This window comes from Nerophis lumbriciformis, linkage group LG04, assembly GCF_033978685.3.
Source record: "Nerophis lumbriciformis linkage group LG04, RoL_Nlum_v2.1, whole genome shotgun sequence".
In the NCBI taxonomy this organism is placed as follows: domain Eukaryota; kingdom Metazoa; phylum Chordata; class Actinopteri; order Syngnathiformes; family Syngnathidae; genus Nerophis; species Nerophis lumbriciformis.
The window spans coordinates 5,723,633-5,742,080 of record NC_084551.2 but is presented as its reverse complement, the minus strand read 5'-3'; the positions used below and the strand labels follow the sequence as shown (position 1 = coordinate 5,742,080).

General features: G+C 38.9%; 1 protein-coding gene across 1 annotated transcript; it reads right to left on the bottom strand.

Moving 5' to 3' along the window:
* Positions 1-12,176: 12,176 nt before the first annotated feature.
* On the bottom strand, positions 12,177-15,724 carry LOC133595258 (uncharacterized). Its single transcript, XM_061947907.2, has 2 exons — positions 15,472-15,724; positions 12,177-15,397 (listed from the first exon to the last, which is right to left on the bottom strand). The coding sequence occupies exons 1-2, from the start codon at positions 15,632-15,634 to the stop codon at positions 14,766-14,768; spliced, it is 795 nt and encodes a 264-aa protein (XP_061803891.1). The 5' UTR covers positions 15,635-15,724; the 3' UTR covers positions 12,177-14,765.
* Positions 15,725-18,448: the final 2,724 nt, after the last annotated feature.

Below are 18,448 nucleotides of genomic sequence, written 5' to 3'. Positions count from 1 at the left end.
GCGACTACAGTACACAGAAGCATAAACTAGTTGGGGCCACAACAGAGGAATAAAAGAGCCGGATGCGGCTCCAGAGGCACAGGTTGCAGACCTCTGCTCCAAACCAATAAAAACAATGTATTATTTTCACCAAAACATTTTTGCGTTACGAAGAAAATATGCATGAGGGCTATTCAACATGCAAAATGGAAAAAAAAGACACCAGACAAAACGTGGGAAAAACTAACATTTTTGCAGCAAATGAAATATAATAAAAACACTACAGCGCTCCTGGTGTATAGAGCAACTTGGACCAGTGTAAACACATTAGTAGATCCAGCATCAGTGCCGCCCCTCCCTTTTCTCAGCTCTGTGCAGAAATCCCGCTATTCGTGTAAATTGTTAATTAATGAATGACAGGGCGCTTGATATGAAATTGTGTTGCAAACCTATTCCTAGCATCTTCCTGCTCCGTCACTGTTAAGAATGTAGTAGCAAATTTCCCAATCCAAAGTGGCTGCCTCCAATGGCACGTGGCGTTAATGTACTAGTTTAGTGGGCAGGATATACTAGGTTCGATCCACGGGGGAAATTTTGGCAGAAATGTTTGCTAACGTATGTTTTGATTATGCTAATTTGGCATTTATTTATTTTTTGCATTTAAAACAACTCTTAATGAGCATTTACTTAAATTCAAATTTGAGTCTGATGCTTAGAGTCCCAATTCAGTGGACACTTGTATTTTGTATAACAGGCTATTTTTTTCTGAAATGTGTAAGTAACTAGACAAGAACTAGACCAAAAAAATGTCCACTACAAAGAACGCTAGTTCTTAAAAATAATAGTGAAAGGGAACGCATTGCATTGTCAGTCTTACTAGAGTCTGAAATGCTTATTTACATGGCTGAATGAAAGACTCTGCGCTTAATTTTTTTTAAGTTCAAAACATTGCGCAAATGTGCGGCATTATTAACTGCCACAATCGTGGTCATGATCGCTTCAGGAATAAAAAGGATTTGGTGAGAATTTTCTCATTTCCCGCGTGAAAGCAAATAAAAAGGCGGCGAATCGCCCGGATAGCAGCAGTGAGACGATCAAACATGACTTTTAACGCCATCCCCAGGTAAATGTTGGGTGTGTTCACGGCATTTTCAGACTGGTAAGTTTGAATCAAAGCATTTATTATTGACTTATGTTATCTTTGTGGAAAATATTGGACACAGTGTGTTGTCAAGCTTATGAGATGTGATGCAAGTGTAAGCTACTGTGACGCTATTGTTCAATTTATTTTTATTTATTAATTTTTGTAATGTTTTTTTTTTAATAAATGTCTGTAATGATAATGTCAATGAGGGATTTCTAATCACTGCTATGTTGAAATTGTTACTAATATTGATATTGATGTTGATAATATTCATTTTTGTTTGACTGCTTTTAGATTGTTTTGTGTCATGTTTGTGTGTCCTCTCAATTGCTATTCTGAATGTTGCTGGGTCAGGTTTGGTTTTGGAATTGGAATTCCATTATTATGGTATTGTTGTGTATTGTTTTGTTGGATTGATTAATAAAAAATAAAAATAAAAATAAAAATAAAAATAAAAATAAAAATAAAAATAAAAATAAAAATAAAAATAAAAACAAAAATAAAAATAAAAATAAAAATAAAAATAAAAATAAAAATAAAAATAAAAATAAAAATAAAAATAAAAATAAAAAATAAAAATAAAAATAAAAATAAAAATAAAAATAAAAATAAAAATAAAAATAAAAATAAAAATAAAAATAAAAATAAAAATAAAATACTTTTTTTTTTAAAAAGCATTTATTATTCACTTACAAACGTATCATATAGACAACTTTGGCGTTAACAACGGCGGCAGCTTACTCAAATCTCCATTGGATGTGCTCAAATGGATCAATTGCAACTTATTTTTTCGAGGGCGCGAGTCTTTGGAATATGGTTCAGTTTGTCGTAGGTTTGTAAACAAAACCTACGTCCAGCAAAAATGGCTAAGCAGCCCCCACCATGCATTGTGAAATCACATGCTCTTTCAAGCCCTATAGTCAGGGCCGGCCCGTGGCATAGGCCGTATAGGCAAATGCTAAGGGCGCCGTCCATCAGGGGGCGCCACGCCAGTGCCACAAATGTTGGAGAAAAAAAAATAAAATAAAAAGTTGGTACTATTATTTCTAAATACAAAAAAATAATCCCATGTTAATTAAAATGCAAAGTAAAGCCTATTTAATAGAAATATTATTTGTTACAACATTACGCCCCTCCCCCCCGCACGGTGCGCCCCTCCCTTCCTGTATCATGACTCTTTTTGGACGTCACCACATCAAAAAATCAACACAAGATGTCAAAACGGCCAAAACTGTCAGGTGCCCAGGGAAGAAAAAAGAGAAAAGAAGAGGAGGAGAAACGAGAAAAGACAGAGGTAGCAGGTAGGTAACGTTAGCCTACATGAAATTATTTGTCTGTTACAGAATGTGATAGTAACCTGGCTTTTTAGCATTAAGCTAATGTTACATGATTCGGCAATTGCTAATCAATAAATAGCTAGTTCTGTTTTAACGTCGGGTTAATATTGTGGAGGGGGCTAAATTGTTATGGAAAATAATAATGTAACGTTAGGTAATTACAGTACTCCCACCTACATTCCTCAGGAACATTTGTATTAGATCTTTTAAGCAGGTGTTTTTTTGTTTACATTGTTATTGCCTTCTGGTTAGCTAATGTTTGCCCTGCAGGTAATAGTCACTTTTCCACCCCTTTATATATTAGGTATAGTGTGTGAATGTGAGTGTGAATGTTGTCTGTCTATCTGTGTTGGCCCTGCGATGAGGTGGCGACTTGTCCAGGGTGTACCCCGCCTTCCGCCCGATTGTAGCTGAGATAGGCTCCAGCGCCCCCGCGACCCCAAAAGGGAATAAGCGGTAGAAAATGGATGGATGGATAGTTGTAAGTAAATAAAAAAGCTCAAAGACAAAGCTATTCGGTTTCTTGTGAGTATATACACTTCACTGCCGATGTGGGGGGGGCACCACCTAAAATCTTGCCTAGGGCGCCAGATTGGTTAGGGCCGGGCCTGCCTATAGTTTTACCTAGAACAACTTGGTTAAATAGTCCTAATACTTCATGCTTTTAGTCCACATCTTTGCATTGACGATTGTAGCACGTAAAACTATCGACCGATTCTGTTAACAAGTTTTCTCCTTTTAACTTTTTTCAGTCACCCGAAGAAAGAAAATGGCAAGACTCTGTGATCATAATTTATGCTGCCCCTTTTGTCCTCTATGGTTAAGTCCTACAAAAGTCAATTAAGTTTTACTGTAAAGATATATTAATATGACATACAGTATAAGGCGTTCAGTTGATACTCTGTAAGCAGGGAGTGTGTCAGCAAATGTCACCTTGAATAATTGTGTCAACGTAATGCACAGGAATATTCTGGCAGGACGAATCTGATTGTCCACCACTGATGACATCACATCTGCCTGTGATATTCTTAGCACTTCATCAGTCCTTTGTGAGGAAGGCTAAGGACACGAGAAAGGAGAGGATAAAAGATAAGAACACGTGGATTCCTGTGGTTGTAAAGCATGCAGTACAATATTGTCGAAAATAATTAGGTCATGACATTTTTTATAGTACTAAATCAAAGTTAATAAGCCATTTATATTATTACCATTTTTTTATTATTACCATTTTCTCATTAGGAGAAATTATTTGAAAGTAATGAAATTATACAAAATAAATAAAATGTACAATATTTAATTAAATATAACTAAGACAAGTTAATACAGAATATAGCAAGATATAGAAACTACAGGATGATGTGAAAGTGGAGAAAAATATATATTAAAAAAAATGGTTTTAATTGTTATTCAATTATAATTTCATTCAAAAATAGAAATAGATAAAATAAATTAAAATAACTAAAAATTACAATAAAAAATACAGAAAATGATATAAATAAAATACTACATAATTAACCATACTGTAACTTTAATTTTACTAATTTTTTACATGAAATAATAATTTGCACTCAAGCCATTTATACTATTATCATTTTTGCTGTTTTCTCATTAGGAGAAATTATTTGAAAGTAATGAAATTATATAAAATAAATAAATTATACAATGTAGGATTAAATATAACTAAGTAAACTTAGTACAGAATATAGCAATAAATATATACTACAGGATGCTGTGAAAGTGGAGAAAAATATTAAGGAAAAAACTGTTTAAAATGAAAAAAATACAAAATGTTAAATAAAACTGATTTTGTTATTCAATTATCAATCAATCAATCAATCAATGTTTATTTATATAGCCCTAAATCACAAGTGTCTCAAAGGGCTGCACAAGCCACAACGACATCCTCGGTACAGAGCCCACATAAGGGCAAGGAAAAACTCACTCCAGTGGGACGTCGATGTGAATGACTGTGAGAAACCTTGGAGAGGACCGCATATGTGGGTAACCCCCCCCAATTATAATTTCAATAAAAATAGATAAAATAAATGAAAATAATTGAGAATTACAAAAAAAATACATAGAAAATAATATATAAAATACTACACAATAAAACAATTACTGTAACTTTGATTTTACTATTTTTTTTACGTTAAATAATCATTTGCACCCAACGCCTCATGCAAGGTACCTAAAATATTAGACGCGTGTCTCAGTATGATGCAGAGCAGTTCTATAAGTTACATTAAAAAACACATTGTTGCATTATTAATACATCTTTGACTGAGCTTTTTTGTGTTGCAGGTCTACCTAATGATAACAATCTGATCGATGATATATGACAAATGCAAACATCTGCATTTTCTGGTTCATTTCTCATATAAAAGTGCCATACATGTGATGAGTCGGTTCCTTAACCGTCCCACAGACTGTGTTGACATGCTTGGTGTGACACGAAGAACACTTTGCTGTATCCTTGAGCTGATGCAACAGCTCCACAGCCATGCCTCTCCTCCCAGTGGAGCTGTCAAACTCAATAAAGGTCACCCCGTGGCCAACAACAACTTTACTGCACATAGCTAGCCACACCGTGCACACACATTGTTGCCCATATGACCTAAAAAGAAGTCTCCATGCTGGCTGTCAGTAGTGCACAAGGGACAGTCACATTCTAGTCAATGAATACAAGTGCATCTTCAGCAGCATCCCCATCACTTGCAACTCACAGAGCAGCCAAGTGTGTTTTTACAAGTCCCATCTCAAGTCAATCTCTCTGCACTTCAGCCACGCTGAAGATGATCCGCTGAGGAACTCCTTGAAGCATCATTGAACATCTTCAAGTCGTTATCTCCAACAGCAGAAGGAGCACCACAGTGAGGGCTCTCTGCCTTGAGGAGTTTGTCGGGAGGTTTGATAGCAGAACAGCCCTAAACCCGCATCATATCTGCAAAATGATGCCTGACTAAGGTGATCGGAGGGATGAATGAAAATATATATATGTGAAAAAATAAAATACAAAAATATATTACAACTAAAGACATTTTAAAAAGACAAAAACAATCAAATAAATAAATAATAAAAAAGGAAAAAGGAAATAAATATAAAAATGTATAAACATTTAAACAATAAATAATATATACCAATTAAAAACAAATACAAAATAAATAAAACATACAAAAACATATATCATTATTGACCAAAAGCGGGATTAAATGAGGTAAAGTATTTAATAATACCACCTTAACATTTGACAACCAAACAATTACACAAGGCGACTCAGTAAAGAATCTGGGTATTATCTTCCACCCAACTCTCTCGTTTGAATCACATATTAAGAGTGTTACTAAAACGGCCTTCTTTCATCTCCGTAATATCGCTAAAATTCGTTCTATTTTATCCACTAGCGACGCTGAGATCATTATTCATGCGTTCGTTACGTCTCGTCTCGACTACTGTAACGTATTATTTTCGGGTCTCCCTATGTCTAGCATTAAAAGACTACAATTGGTACAAAATGCGGCTGCTAGACTTTTGACAAGAACAAGAAAGTTTGATCATATTACGCCTATACTGTATATACCTTTATATACCTACAGTATATATATATATATACCTATACTGGCTCACCTGCACTGGCTTCCTGTGCACTTAAGATGTGACTTTAAGGTTTTACATACTTACGTATAAAATACTACACGGTCTAGCTCCGTCCTATCTTGTCGATTGCATTGTACCATATGTCCCGGCAAGAAATCTGCGTTCAAAGAACTCCGGCTTATTAGTGATTCCCAGAGCCCAAAAAAAGTCTGCGGGCTATAGAGCGTTCTCTATTCGGGCTCCAGTACTATGGAATGCCCTCCCGGTAACAATTAGAGATGCTACCTCAGTAGAAGCATTTAAGTCCCATCTTAAAACTCATTTGCATACTCTAGCCTTTAAATAGACCCCCTGTTAGACCAGTTGATCTGCCGTTTCTTTTCTTTTCTCCTCTCCTCCCCTATTCCTTGTGGGGGGGGGGGCACAGGTCCGGTGGCCATGGATGAAGTGCTGGCTGTCCAGAGTCGGGACCCGGGGTGGACCGCTCGCCTGTGCATCGGCTGGGAACATCTCTGCGCTGCTGACCCGTCTCCGCTCGGGATGGTGTCCTGCTGGCCCCACTATGGACTGGACTCTTACTATTATGTTGGATCCACTATGGACTGGACTCTCACAATATTATGTCAGACCCACTCGACATCCATTGCTTTCGGTCTCCCCTAGAGGGGGGGGGTTACCCACATATGCGGTCCTCTCCAAGGTTTCTCATAGTCATTCACATCGACGTCCCACTGGGGTGAGTTTTTCCTTGCCCTTATGTGGGCTTTGTACCGAGGATGTCGTTGTGGCTTGTGCAGCCCTTTGAGACACTTGTGATTTAGGGCTATATAAATAAACATTGATTGATTGATTGATTGATGGTAAAGAAAAGAAAAACGGTTTACGGACAAAATATATATATATATACCGGTACTGTATACAGTATTGTTTAAAACACTGTTGTAAACACTCACATTATTTATGTACACTACCTTTAAAGGGGACCTATTTCCTTTTTTTCTAAATGATAAATGTTACAATATTGGATTCTCGTGTTAAACAATACCAAAGCGTCAAACCATTATTTTCATGCATTTGAACGTGAATTTACACACAGCTATGAATTTCTATGAACACTTCCTATGAGCGTTTGAGTATTTGTTTAACAGTGGGCGATAGGTTGATTGGCAACACTAAATTGGCCCTAGTGTGTGAATGTGAGTGTGAATGTTGTCTGTCTATCTGTGTTGGCCAGGGATCAACACTGGGACCAAGATTGTTTAATCTTTATATAAACGACATTTGTAAAGTTACAAAGGACTTAAAGTTAGTTTTATTTGCAGACGACACAACTGCTTTCTGTTCAGGAGAGAACACACAGAAGATAATACTAATAATAACAGAAGAAATTAACAAATTAAAAAGATGGTTTGACAAAAACAGACTATCTTTGAATCTCAGTAAAACTAAAATAATGCTATTTGGTAACAGTAGAAAAGAGCATCATACACAAATATAAATAGACGGAGTAGACATTGAAAGGGTAAAAGAAACAAGATTTTTGGGAGTATTAATAGATGATCGAATGAACTGGAAATCTCATATACAAAACATACAACATAAGGTGGCAAAAAACATTTCAATAATGAATAAAGCAAAACACGTCCTGGGCCAAAAATCACTTCATATTCTCTACTGCTCGCTAGTGTTACCATATCTGAGTTATTGTGTAGAAATATGGGGAAATAACTACAAATGTGCGCTACATTCTTTAACCGTGTTACAAAAAAGATCAGTGAGAATAATACATAATGTTGGATATAGAGAACATACAAACCCTTTATTTATTGAGTTTGATGATTTGGTAAAATTGCAAACAGCTAAAATGATGTACAAAGCAAACCCTAACCCGCTACCCAAGAATGTACAACAATTCTTCTCAACTAAAGAGGAGAAATATAACCTTGGATGAAAAAATAATTAAAAACATTATTTGTATGCACGTACAACACTTAGAACCTTTAGCATATCAGTATGTGGAATTAAATTATGGAATGGATTAAGTAAAGAAGTTAAACATTGTACTGATATGATCCAGTTTAAGAGGTTGTTCAAAATAATAGGGCTTACAAAGTACAAAGAAGAAGAATTATGAGAAATACTTTCAACCTTATTGAAAGTAAGATATTCTTCATCTCAGTATGTTAATAATGACTGAATTAATTAATTACATATTACAAAACTGTTGTGTATACTAATTCACAGATGCTATTTTATTCTATAAAAGGTCAGTAAATGATTCTATATATTTGTAAACGCTCTGAAGTGGGAAAGAGGTAGGATTAAATAAGCGTTGCTTCTTCCTACTCCTTTTCGGACATGATGTAAAGTGAATGATATGAAATTGTGATGTATTATACTGTAAGTGTATGTTCGAAATAAACTAAAAGAAGAAAGAAAAGGAGATTGACTAATAATAACGGTCAAAAATCCCTTTAAAACAAACTCCACTTACAATTTTTGAGGGATGTTAATAAAATGTAATGATTTACTGCATTAAATGCAATTAGCTACCACATGAAGAATGAATACAGGTAAAAGCCAGTAAATTAGAATATTTTGAAAAACTTGATTTATTTCAGTAATTGCATTCAAAAGGTGTAACTTGTACATTATATTTATTCATTGCACACAGACTGATGCATTCAAATGTTTATTTCATTTAATTTTGATGATTTGAAGTGGCAACAAATGAAAATCCAAAATTCCGTGTGTCACAAAATTAGAATATTACTTAAGGCTAATACAAAAAAGGGATTTTTAGAAATGTTGGCCAACTGAAAAGTATGAAAATGAAAAATATGAGCATGTACAATACTCAATACTTGGTTGGAGCTCCTTTTGCCTCAATTACTGCGTTAATGCGGCGTGGCATGGAGTCGATGAGTTTCTGGCACTGCTCAGGTGTTATGAGAGCCCAGGTTGCTCTGATAGTGGCCTTCAACTCTTCTGCGTTTTTGGGTCTGGCATTCTGCATCTTCCTTTTCACAATACCCCACAGATTTTCTATGGGGCTAAGGTCAGGGGAGTTGGCGGGCCAATTTAGAACAGAAATACCATGGTCCGTAAACCAGGCACGGGTAGATTTTGCGCTGTGTGCAGGCGCCAAGTCCTGTTGGAACTTGAAATCTCCATCTCCATAGAGCAGGTCAGCAGCAGGAAGCATGAAGTGCTCTAAAACTTGCTGGTAGACGGCTGCGTTGACCCTGGATCTCAGGAAACAGAGTGGACCGACACCAGCAGATGACATGGCACCCCAAACCATCACTGATGGTGGAAACTTTACACTAGACTTCAGGCGACGTGGATCCTGTGCCTCTCCTGTCTTCCTCCAGACTCTGGGACCTCGATTTCCAAAGGAAATGCAAAATTTGCTTTCGTCAGAAAACATGACTTTGGACCACTCAGCAGCAGTCCAGCTCTTTTTTTTCCTTAGCCCAGGTGAGACGCTTTGCGCGCTGTTTCTTGGTCAACAGTGGCTTGACACGAGGTATGCGGCAGTTGAAACCCATGTCTTTCAAGCGTCTCTTGGTGGTGGATCTTGAAGCACTGACTCCAGCAGCTGTTCACTCCTTCTGAATCTCCCCCACATTTTTGAATGGTTTTTTTTTTCACAATCTTGACCAGGGCGCGGTGATCCCTATCGCTTGTACACTTTTTCTGACCACAGTTTTTCCCTCCCTTTGCCTCTCCATTAATGTGTTTGGACACAGAGCTCTGAGAACAGCCAGACTCTTCAGCAATAACCTTTTGTGTCTTTCCCTCCTTGTGCAATGTGTCGATGGTTGCCTTTTGGACAGCTGTCAAATCTGAAGTCTTCCCCATGTTTGTGTAGGCTTCAGAACTGGACTGAGAGACCATTTAAAGCCCTTTGCAGGTGTTTTGAGTTAATCAGCTGATTAGTTTGTGGCACCAGGTGTCTTCAAAATTTAACCCTTACACAATATTCTAATTTTGTGACACACGGAATTTTGGATTTTCATTTGTTGCCACTTCAAATCATCAAAATTAAATGAAATAAACATTTTAATGCATCAGTCTGTGTGCAATGAATACATATAATGTACAAGTTACACCTTTTGAATGCAATTACTGAAATAAATCAAGTTTTTCTAAATATTCTAATTTACTGGCTTTTACCTGTATGTTCATGTCAGCCTGAGGGAGCGTATAGCTTTAGTGTTATTTCTACGACTCATACTTAAGTGTTTAGGCCTAACAAGAAAGTAATACTACAGTTGTTTCATATCTTACCAAAAACAATCCATTAAGGGGTCACCTTACCTCACTTCTATTTTTAACCATTTCATTCGAAGGAGTCGGCGATCCAGGAAGTGAAGCTCATATTGATTTATTCCTTCTTTCAGTAAATACTGCGGATTGTCAACGACGTGCCGCTGCTGCCACCTACCGGATTGTGCCGAAACTGCCATCAACGCAAAAGCGAAATTAAAAAAAACAAACTTTATCATAACTTGGTTTTGATACAAATGTAAACACCCGCAATGAGTATATAATTACAACTTTTATTGCACACCTTTAATCCCTTCAAAAATGTACATATTTTGACCGGAAACTTTCAAAATAAACTGTTTGCACTTGTTGATATAGCAAATTATAGCATTTTCATCTTAAAAGCCTAAACTATTACTGGAGAACAATGCACACTCTTTTTTTTAAATAAATGCCACTTTTTTTTATTTTTAATCATTAAATTTGACTTTACAAATATTATGTTTAGGGCAGTATTGTATACAGTTGTGTAGAGCAGTGATTCTCAAACCATGGTATGCCAAATAATTGATTAAAGTACTTTGATTTTCCTATATTCAAATACAGTGTTACTGTTAAAACTGTGTGTAATGTTAACAGCCAAAAATATGAAATCCATCCATCCATCCATTTTCTAACGCTTGTCCCTTTCGGGGTCGCGGGAGGTGCTGGAGACTATCTCAGCTACAATCGGGCGGAAGGCGGGGTACACCCTGGACAAGTCGCCACCTCATCACAGGGCCAACACAGATAGACAAGACAACATTCACATATACTTCTTAAATTAAATTAAATTGTGACTCCTTGTGCCTACTACCGTATTTTTCGGACTATAAGTCGCAGTTTTTTTCATAGTTTAGGAGTGACTTATGTGTGAAATTATTAACAAATTACCGTAAAATATCAAATAATATCATTTAGCTCATTCACGTAAGAGACTAGACGTATAAGATTTCATGGGATTTAGCGATCAAGAGTTTGGTAAACGTATAGCATGTTCTATATCAGGGGTCACCAACGCGGACCCCGCGCGTAAGGACCAGATGAGTAGCCCGCTGGCCTGTTCTAAAAATAGCTCAAATAGCAGCACTTACCAGTGAGCTGCCTCTATTTTTTTAAATTGTATTTATTTACTCGCAAGCTGGTCTCGCTTTGCTCGACATTTTTCATTCTAACAGAGACAAAACTCAAAATAGAATTTGAAATTCCAAGAAAATATTTTAAAGGCTTGGTTTTCACTCACTGACAAAGAAACAGATACAGTGGGGGCAAAAAAGTATTTAGTCAGTCACCAATTGTGCAAGTTCTCCCACTTAAAATGATGACAGAGGTCTGTAATTTTCATCATAGGTACACTTCAACTGTGAGACACAGAATGTGAAAAAAATATCCAGGAATTCACATTGTAGGATTTTTAAAGAATTTATTTGTAAATTATGGTGGAAAATAAGTATTTGGTCAATAACAAAAATTCAACTCAATACTTTGTTATTGCCAACAAAGGTTATATTACAGAGGTCAAACGATTACTATAGGTCTTTACCAGGTTTGCACACACAGTAGCTGGTATTTTGGCCCATTCCTCCATGCAGATCTTCTCGAGAGCAGTGATGTTTTGGGGCTGTCGCCGAGCAACACAGACTTTCAACTCCCTCCACAGATTTTCTATGGGGTTGAGGTCTGGAGACTGGCTAGGCCACTCCAGGACTTTCAAATGCTTCTTACGGAGCCACTCCTTCGTTGCCCGGGCGGTGTGTTTGGGATCATTGTAAAGCTGGAAGACCCAGTCACGTTTCATCTTCAAAGCTCTCACTGATGGAAGGAGGTTTTGGCTCAAAATCTCACGATACATGGCCCCATTCATTCTTTCCTTAACACGGATCAGTCGGCCTGCCCCCTTAGCAGAAAAACAGCCCCAAAACATGATGTTTCCACCCCCATGCTTCACAGTAGGTATGGTGTTCTTGGGATGCAACTCAGTATTCTTCTTCCTCCAAACACGACGAGTTGAGTTTATACCAAAAAGTTCTATTTTGGTTTCATCTGACCACATGACATTCTCCCAATCCTCTGCTGTATCATCCATGTGCTCTCTGGCAAACTTCAGACGGGCCTGGACATGCACTGGCTTAAGCAGGGGGACACGTCTGGCACTGCAGGATTTGATTCCCTGTCGGCGTAGTGTGTTACTGATGGTAACCTTTGTTACTTTGGTCCCAGCTCTCTGCAGGTCATTCACCAGGTACCCCCGTGTGGTTCTGGGATTTTTGCTCACCGTTCTCATGATCATTTTGACCCCACGGGATGAGATTTTGCGTGGAGCCCCAGATCGAGGGAGATTATCAGTGGTCTTGTATGTCTTCCATTTTCTGACGATTGCTCCCACAGTTGATTTTTTCACACCAAGCTGCTTGCCTATTGTAGATTCACTCTTCACAGTCTGGTGCAGGTCTACAATTCTTTTCATGGTGTCCTTCGACAGCTCTTTGGTCTTGGCCATAGTGGAGTTTGGAGTCTGACTGTTTGAGGCTGTGGACAGGTGTCTTTTATACAGATAACAAGTTCAAACAGGTGCCATTAATACAGGTAACGAGTGGAGGACAGAAGAGCTTCTTAAAGAAGAAGTTACAGGTCTGTGAGAGCCAGAGATCTTCCTTGTTTGAAGTGACCAAATACTTATTTTCCACCATAATTTACAAATACATTCTTTAAAATTCCTACAATGTGAATTCCTGGATTTTTTTTCACATTCTGTCTCTCACAGTTGAAGTGTACCTATGATGAAAATTACAGACCTCTGTCATCATTTTAAGTGGGAGAACTTGACTAAATACTTTTTTGCCCCAGTGTAACATATTTGGTGTCCAGTTCAAAGTGTGACATGATTTATTTAAAAAATTTGAGAGTTGACTTTTGTATTTTACATGAGTTATTTGTATAAACATGGTGCAAAGTAATTCATGATTTGTTAAAAAAAAATGTTAGTGGCTAGCTAGTTAAAATGGGATATTGTGATTTCACAAGACTGTCTTAGAAGTGATCATTTGAAAATGTTCAATTTGAAAAAATGTGCACTTAGAGAAAATATAAAAATAAAGTGTTGCATATTGATATTTATCTGTTTCTATATATATTTCTTGGGAGAAATCATTAAGATGATCAGTGTTTCCACAAAGATAAATATCATTAATTATTAATAATAACAACATAGAGTTAAAGGTAAATTGAGCAAATTGGCTATTTCTGGCTATTTATTTAAGTGTGTATCAAACTGGTAGCCCTTCGCATTAATCAGTACCCAAGAAGTAGCTCTTGGTTTCGGTTCTATATGTTATAGTTATTTGAATGACTCTTACCATAATATGTTACGTTAACATACCAGGCACGTTCTCAGTTGGTTATTTATGCCTCATATAACGTACACTTATTCAGCCTGTTCACTATTCTTTATTTATTTGAAATTGCCTTTCAAATGTATATTCTTGGTGTTGGGTTTTATCAAATAAATTTCCCCAAAAAATGCGACTTATATATGTTTTTTTCCCTTCTTTATCATGCATTTTCGGCAGGTGCGACTTATACTCCGGTGCGACTTGTACTCCGAAAAATACGGTACTCTACTGATATTTTAATGTTGGTCATTACGGTGGTACTTGGAGAGCTAAGTTTTTTTCTGAGGTGTACTTGTTTAAAAATGTAAGAACCACTGGTATAGAGTATGGATGCATGAATTATCATCCCAATGCTTAGGCCACACGGGCTTCACGGTGGCAGAGGGGTTAGTGCATCTGCCTCACAATACGAAGTTCCTGAGTAGTCTTGGGTTCAATCCCGGGCTCGGGATCTTTCTGTGTGGAGTTTGCATGTTCTCCCCGTGACTGCGTGGGTTCCCTCCGGGTACTCCGGCTTCCTCCCACCTCCAAAGACATGCACCTGGGGATAGGTTGATTGGCAACACTAAATTGGCCCTAGTGTGTGGATGTGAGTGTGAATGTTGTCTGTCTATCTGTGTTGGCCCTGCGATGAGGTGGCGACTTGTCCAGGGTGTACCCCGCCTTCCGCCCGATTGTAGCTGAGATAGGCTCCAGCGCCCCCCGCGACCCCAAAGGGAATAAGCGGTAGAAAATGGATGGATGGATGGGCTTAGGCCACACAGTAGGCAAGGGGTTAGCACGCCAGCCTCACAGTTTAAATCGCCATTGGAACATTTGTGTGTGACGTTTGCACGTTCTAACCCTGTCTTTCACCCCAAATGTCAGCTGGGGGAAGGCCCCACCTTACAGATCAACCCAACGGGGCCAAGCAGTATCAAAAATGGATGGATTGTTCTTTTTACCCCTACTTAAACCCCAAAATGTGTACACATGTAAACTGACCACATATTTGAAATAAATGTGAGGTCATTCAGGGGCGTTATGTCTCTTGTGCGCAATTCTCACATGCCTGCCAAGAGACTCCATCCATTTAAAGGCTTTACTGCAGTAAATGCACACGTAGTGTTTGCCCTCGGTGTGTATGGTCTGGTGTCTGTTGAGGGCGCTGGTGGTGACGAAGCTCTTCCTGCATATGTCACACCTGTAGGGCCTCTCGCCCGTGTGCGTCCTGATGTGAGCGGCCAGGTGGGAGCAGTTGGCAAAGCGCTTCTCGCAAACGCTGCAGCCGTAGGGCTTCTCCTTGCCCTCCTCCCCCATGCTGTTGTGGTACAAATAGAAGGGCAGAGCCGGGAGGTCCTGCAAACTGTTCTTCACACCGGAGGCGGTGGACATGAAGTCTTTAATGTCCGACTCCAAATCCTCCAGCTGCTCCTCGGAGCCGTGGCCCAGCCAGAACTCCTTGTGGTTCCTCTGGGGCTCCGTCTTCACCCGAGCAGGCTCATTAAAATGCTCCAAACTGCTGCTGCTGGCTTCCTCTTCACTGTGTGGGGCCTCCATGTCTGCTGCTGCTGCTGCTGCTGCTTCATCCTGCTGCTGAGGTGGAGGAGGAGGCTGGTGGTGATGGCTGTGCTCCTGCAGCTCTACTCCAATGCATGGATCTAAATTAAAGGATGCTATTATATATATGCATAGATAGCACCCATAGATGTTGTCATATTTCATTACCACCAACCTGTCTTGATGAGCTTGAGCTGCATCCTAAGGCGGCCTATCTCCAGGTCCTTCATACGGCATATTTCCTCTTTGTACTCGTCTATTGTCTTTTCGACGGCCCCGAATATCTCCTCCGCCACCGCCGCCAGTTTCTCGTTGAGAAACGCTTTAAAAGATATCATGGTGGTCACCCGGAGTGGTGAATTTAAAAAGCCCCCGGATTTGCGCCTTGAAGCCGTTATTTTTTTAACAAGACTCCGGACGTCACGCTCCGCTTGTAAATACGGAAATGAGCTCGATTGAGTAACTAAGTGTGAGTAAGTGTACTTCCTATTTGTGTGCTGCCACCTGGTGGTGTGGGGGTATTACTACGCCCCACATTTGACAAGTCCAGGGGTCGGCAACCCAAAACGTTGAAAGAGCCATATTGGACCAAAAATACAAAAAAACAAATCTGTCTGGGGCCGAATTAAAAGCTGTATATAAGTCTTATAATGAAAGCAACACATGATGTAAGTGTCTATCCCATACTTGCCAACAGGCCCGGCCCGAACCAATCTGGCGCCCTAGGCAAGATTTTAGGTGGCGCCCCCCCACATCGGCAGTGAAGTGTATATACTCACAAGAAACCGAATAGCTTTGTCTTTGACCTTTTTTTACTTACAACTATACCTAATATATAAAGGGGTGGAAAAGTGACTATTACCTGCAGGGCAAACATTAGCTAACCAGAAGGCAATAACACCTGCTTAAAAGATCTAATACAAATGTCCCTGAGGAATGTAAGGTGGGAGTACTGTAATTACCTAACGTTACATTATTATTTTCCATAACAATTTAGCCCCCTCCACAATATTAACTCGACTTTAAAACAGAACTAGCTATTTATTGATTAGCAATTGCCGAATCATGTAACATTAGCTTAATGCTAAAAAGCCAGGTTACTATCACATTCTGTAACAGACAAATAATTTCATGTAGGCTAACGTTACCTACCTGCTACCTCTGTCTTTTCTCGTTTCTCCTCCTCTTCTTTTCTCTTTTTTCTTCCCTGGGCACCTGACAGTTTTGGCCGTTTTGACATCTTGTGTTGATTTTTTGATGTGGTGACGTCCAAAAAGAGTCATGATAGGGGAAGGGAGGGGCGCACCGTGCGGGGGGGAGCGGGGGGGAATGTTGTAACAAATAATATTTCTATTAAATAGGCTTTACTTTGCATTTTAATTAACGTGGGATTATTTTTTGTATTTAGAAATAATAGTACCAACTTTTTTTTTTTTTTTTTTCTCCAACATTTGTGGCACTGGCGTGGCGCCCCCTGATGGACGGCACCCTTAGCATTTGCCTATACGGCCTATGCCACGGGCCGGCCCTGCTTGCCAACCTTGAGACCTCCAATTTCGGGAGGTAGGGGGTGGGTGGCGTGGTCGGGGGTGGGGCGGGGGGCGTGGTTGGGGGCGTGGTTAAGATATATATATATATATATAAGAAATACTTGACTTTCAGTGAATTCTAGCTATATATATATATATATATATATATTGTATTACATATATATATATATACATATATATATATATATATATATATAAATAAAATAAATACTTGAATTTCAGTGTTCATTTATTTACACATATACACACACATAACACTCATCTACTCATTGTTGAGTTAAGGGTTGAATTGTCCATCCTTGTTCTATTCTCTGTCACTATTTCAGAACACACACATTATACAAATATACATTATAAAATCAATAAGAAAACGGGAGCTCTAATTTGGGAGTCTGAATTAGGATCAGAAGTTCCTATATAAACATTGCGCACTCACGTCGCCTTTTTGTATTGATTACTGCAGCTGTGCACTGGATTCATTCACAAATACAAACTACAACTCACAAACACTTTAGAGTTAGGCTCCACTATCAGAATGTGTACTTAAACTTATAAAGATCACATGGATATTATTCAGTGAGTTGATTCACCAAAACTAACCTGTTATACAGGAGGAAAAAGCACACAGGACGTTTCAATTGTTCACAGACTGGCCGCGCTCATCAGAATGACAAGACACTTCCGGTCTGCAGGTGATAGCATTCAATTGGGAAGAAACGCCCTACTGCCCCCTACTGACCAATGTGAATACTGATAAATGTGTAATGACAGCTCCAAAAACGAAATCAAACCACAAAATAAAATAAATAAATCAACACAAAAATGTGACACATTATGGGTGGGTCACATATGCATGTACAGTAGATGGCAGTATTGTCCTGTTTAAAAGTGTCACAACATTGCTGTTTACGGCAATGTTGTGAACAGGCTGTCAGCACGTCACTCAGGTCCGCATGGAGCTGGAGGGGGCGTGGCCTCCAGCTCCACCTAAATTTCGGGAGATTTTCAGGAGAAAATTTGTCCCAGGAGGTTTTCGGGAGAGGCGCTGAATTTCGGGAGTCTCCCGGAAAATCCGTGAGGGTTGGCAAGTATGGTCTATCCATCCATCCATCTTCTTCCGTTTATCCGAGGTCGGGTCGCGGGGGCAGCAGCCTAAGCAGGGAAGCCCAGACTTCCCTCTCCCCAGCCACTTCGTCCAGCTCCTGCCGGGGGATCCCGAGGCGTTCCCAGGCCAGCCGGGAAAGATAGTCTTCCCAACGTGTCCTAGGTCTTCCCTGTGGCCTCCTGCCGGTAAGTAGTAAGTGTAGTAGTACACTTAGTAGTAGTAAGTGTCTATATTAGCTATAATAGCCTACTATCAAAATGACTATGTGTCGCAGGCTGAAGCAAATCTTCGTTGACAGAAATGTTGAAATGTAATATTTATTCTACACATTTTTACAACATTAGAAACCATTAGTAAATCAGAGGCTACTCAGAAGGTGGGATAACTCCTGGAAATTGCTGGCTTTTAATGGCAAAAGGTATAGATGTGCGTGTCCAAATTAAAGGAAACGGCAGGCTGTCTGCTTTTAATAGATTTGTTACAATCTTTGGCAAGCT

Excerpts from the sequence above, each read along its gene's own strand:
- LOC133595258 (XM_061947907.2), bottom strand. The coding sequence starts at position 15,634 with ATGATATCTTTTAAAGCGTTTCTCAACGAGAAACTGGCGGCGGTGGCG. Across the intron at positions 15,398-15,471 it reads GCTCAAGCTCATCAAGACAG|ATCCATGCATTGGAGTAGAG; the intron begins GTTGGTGGTAAT and ends CCTTTAATTTAG.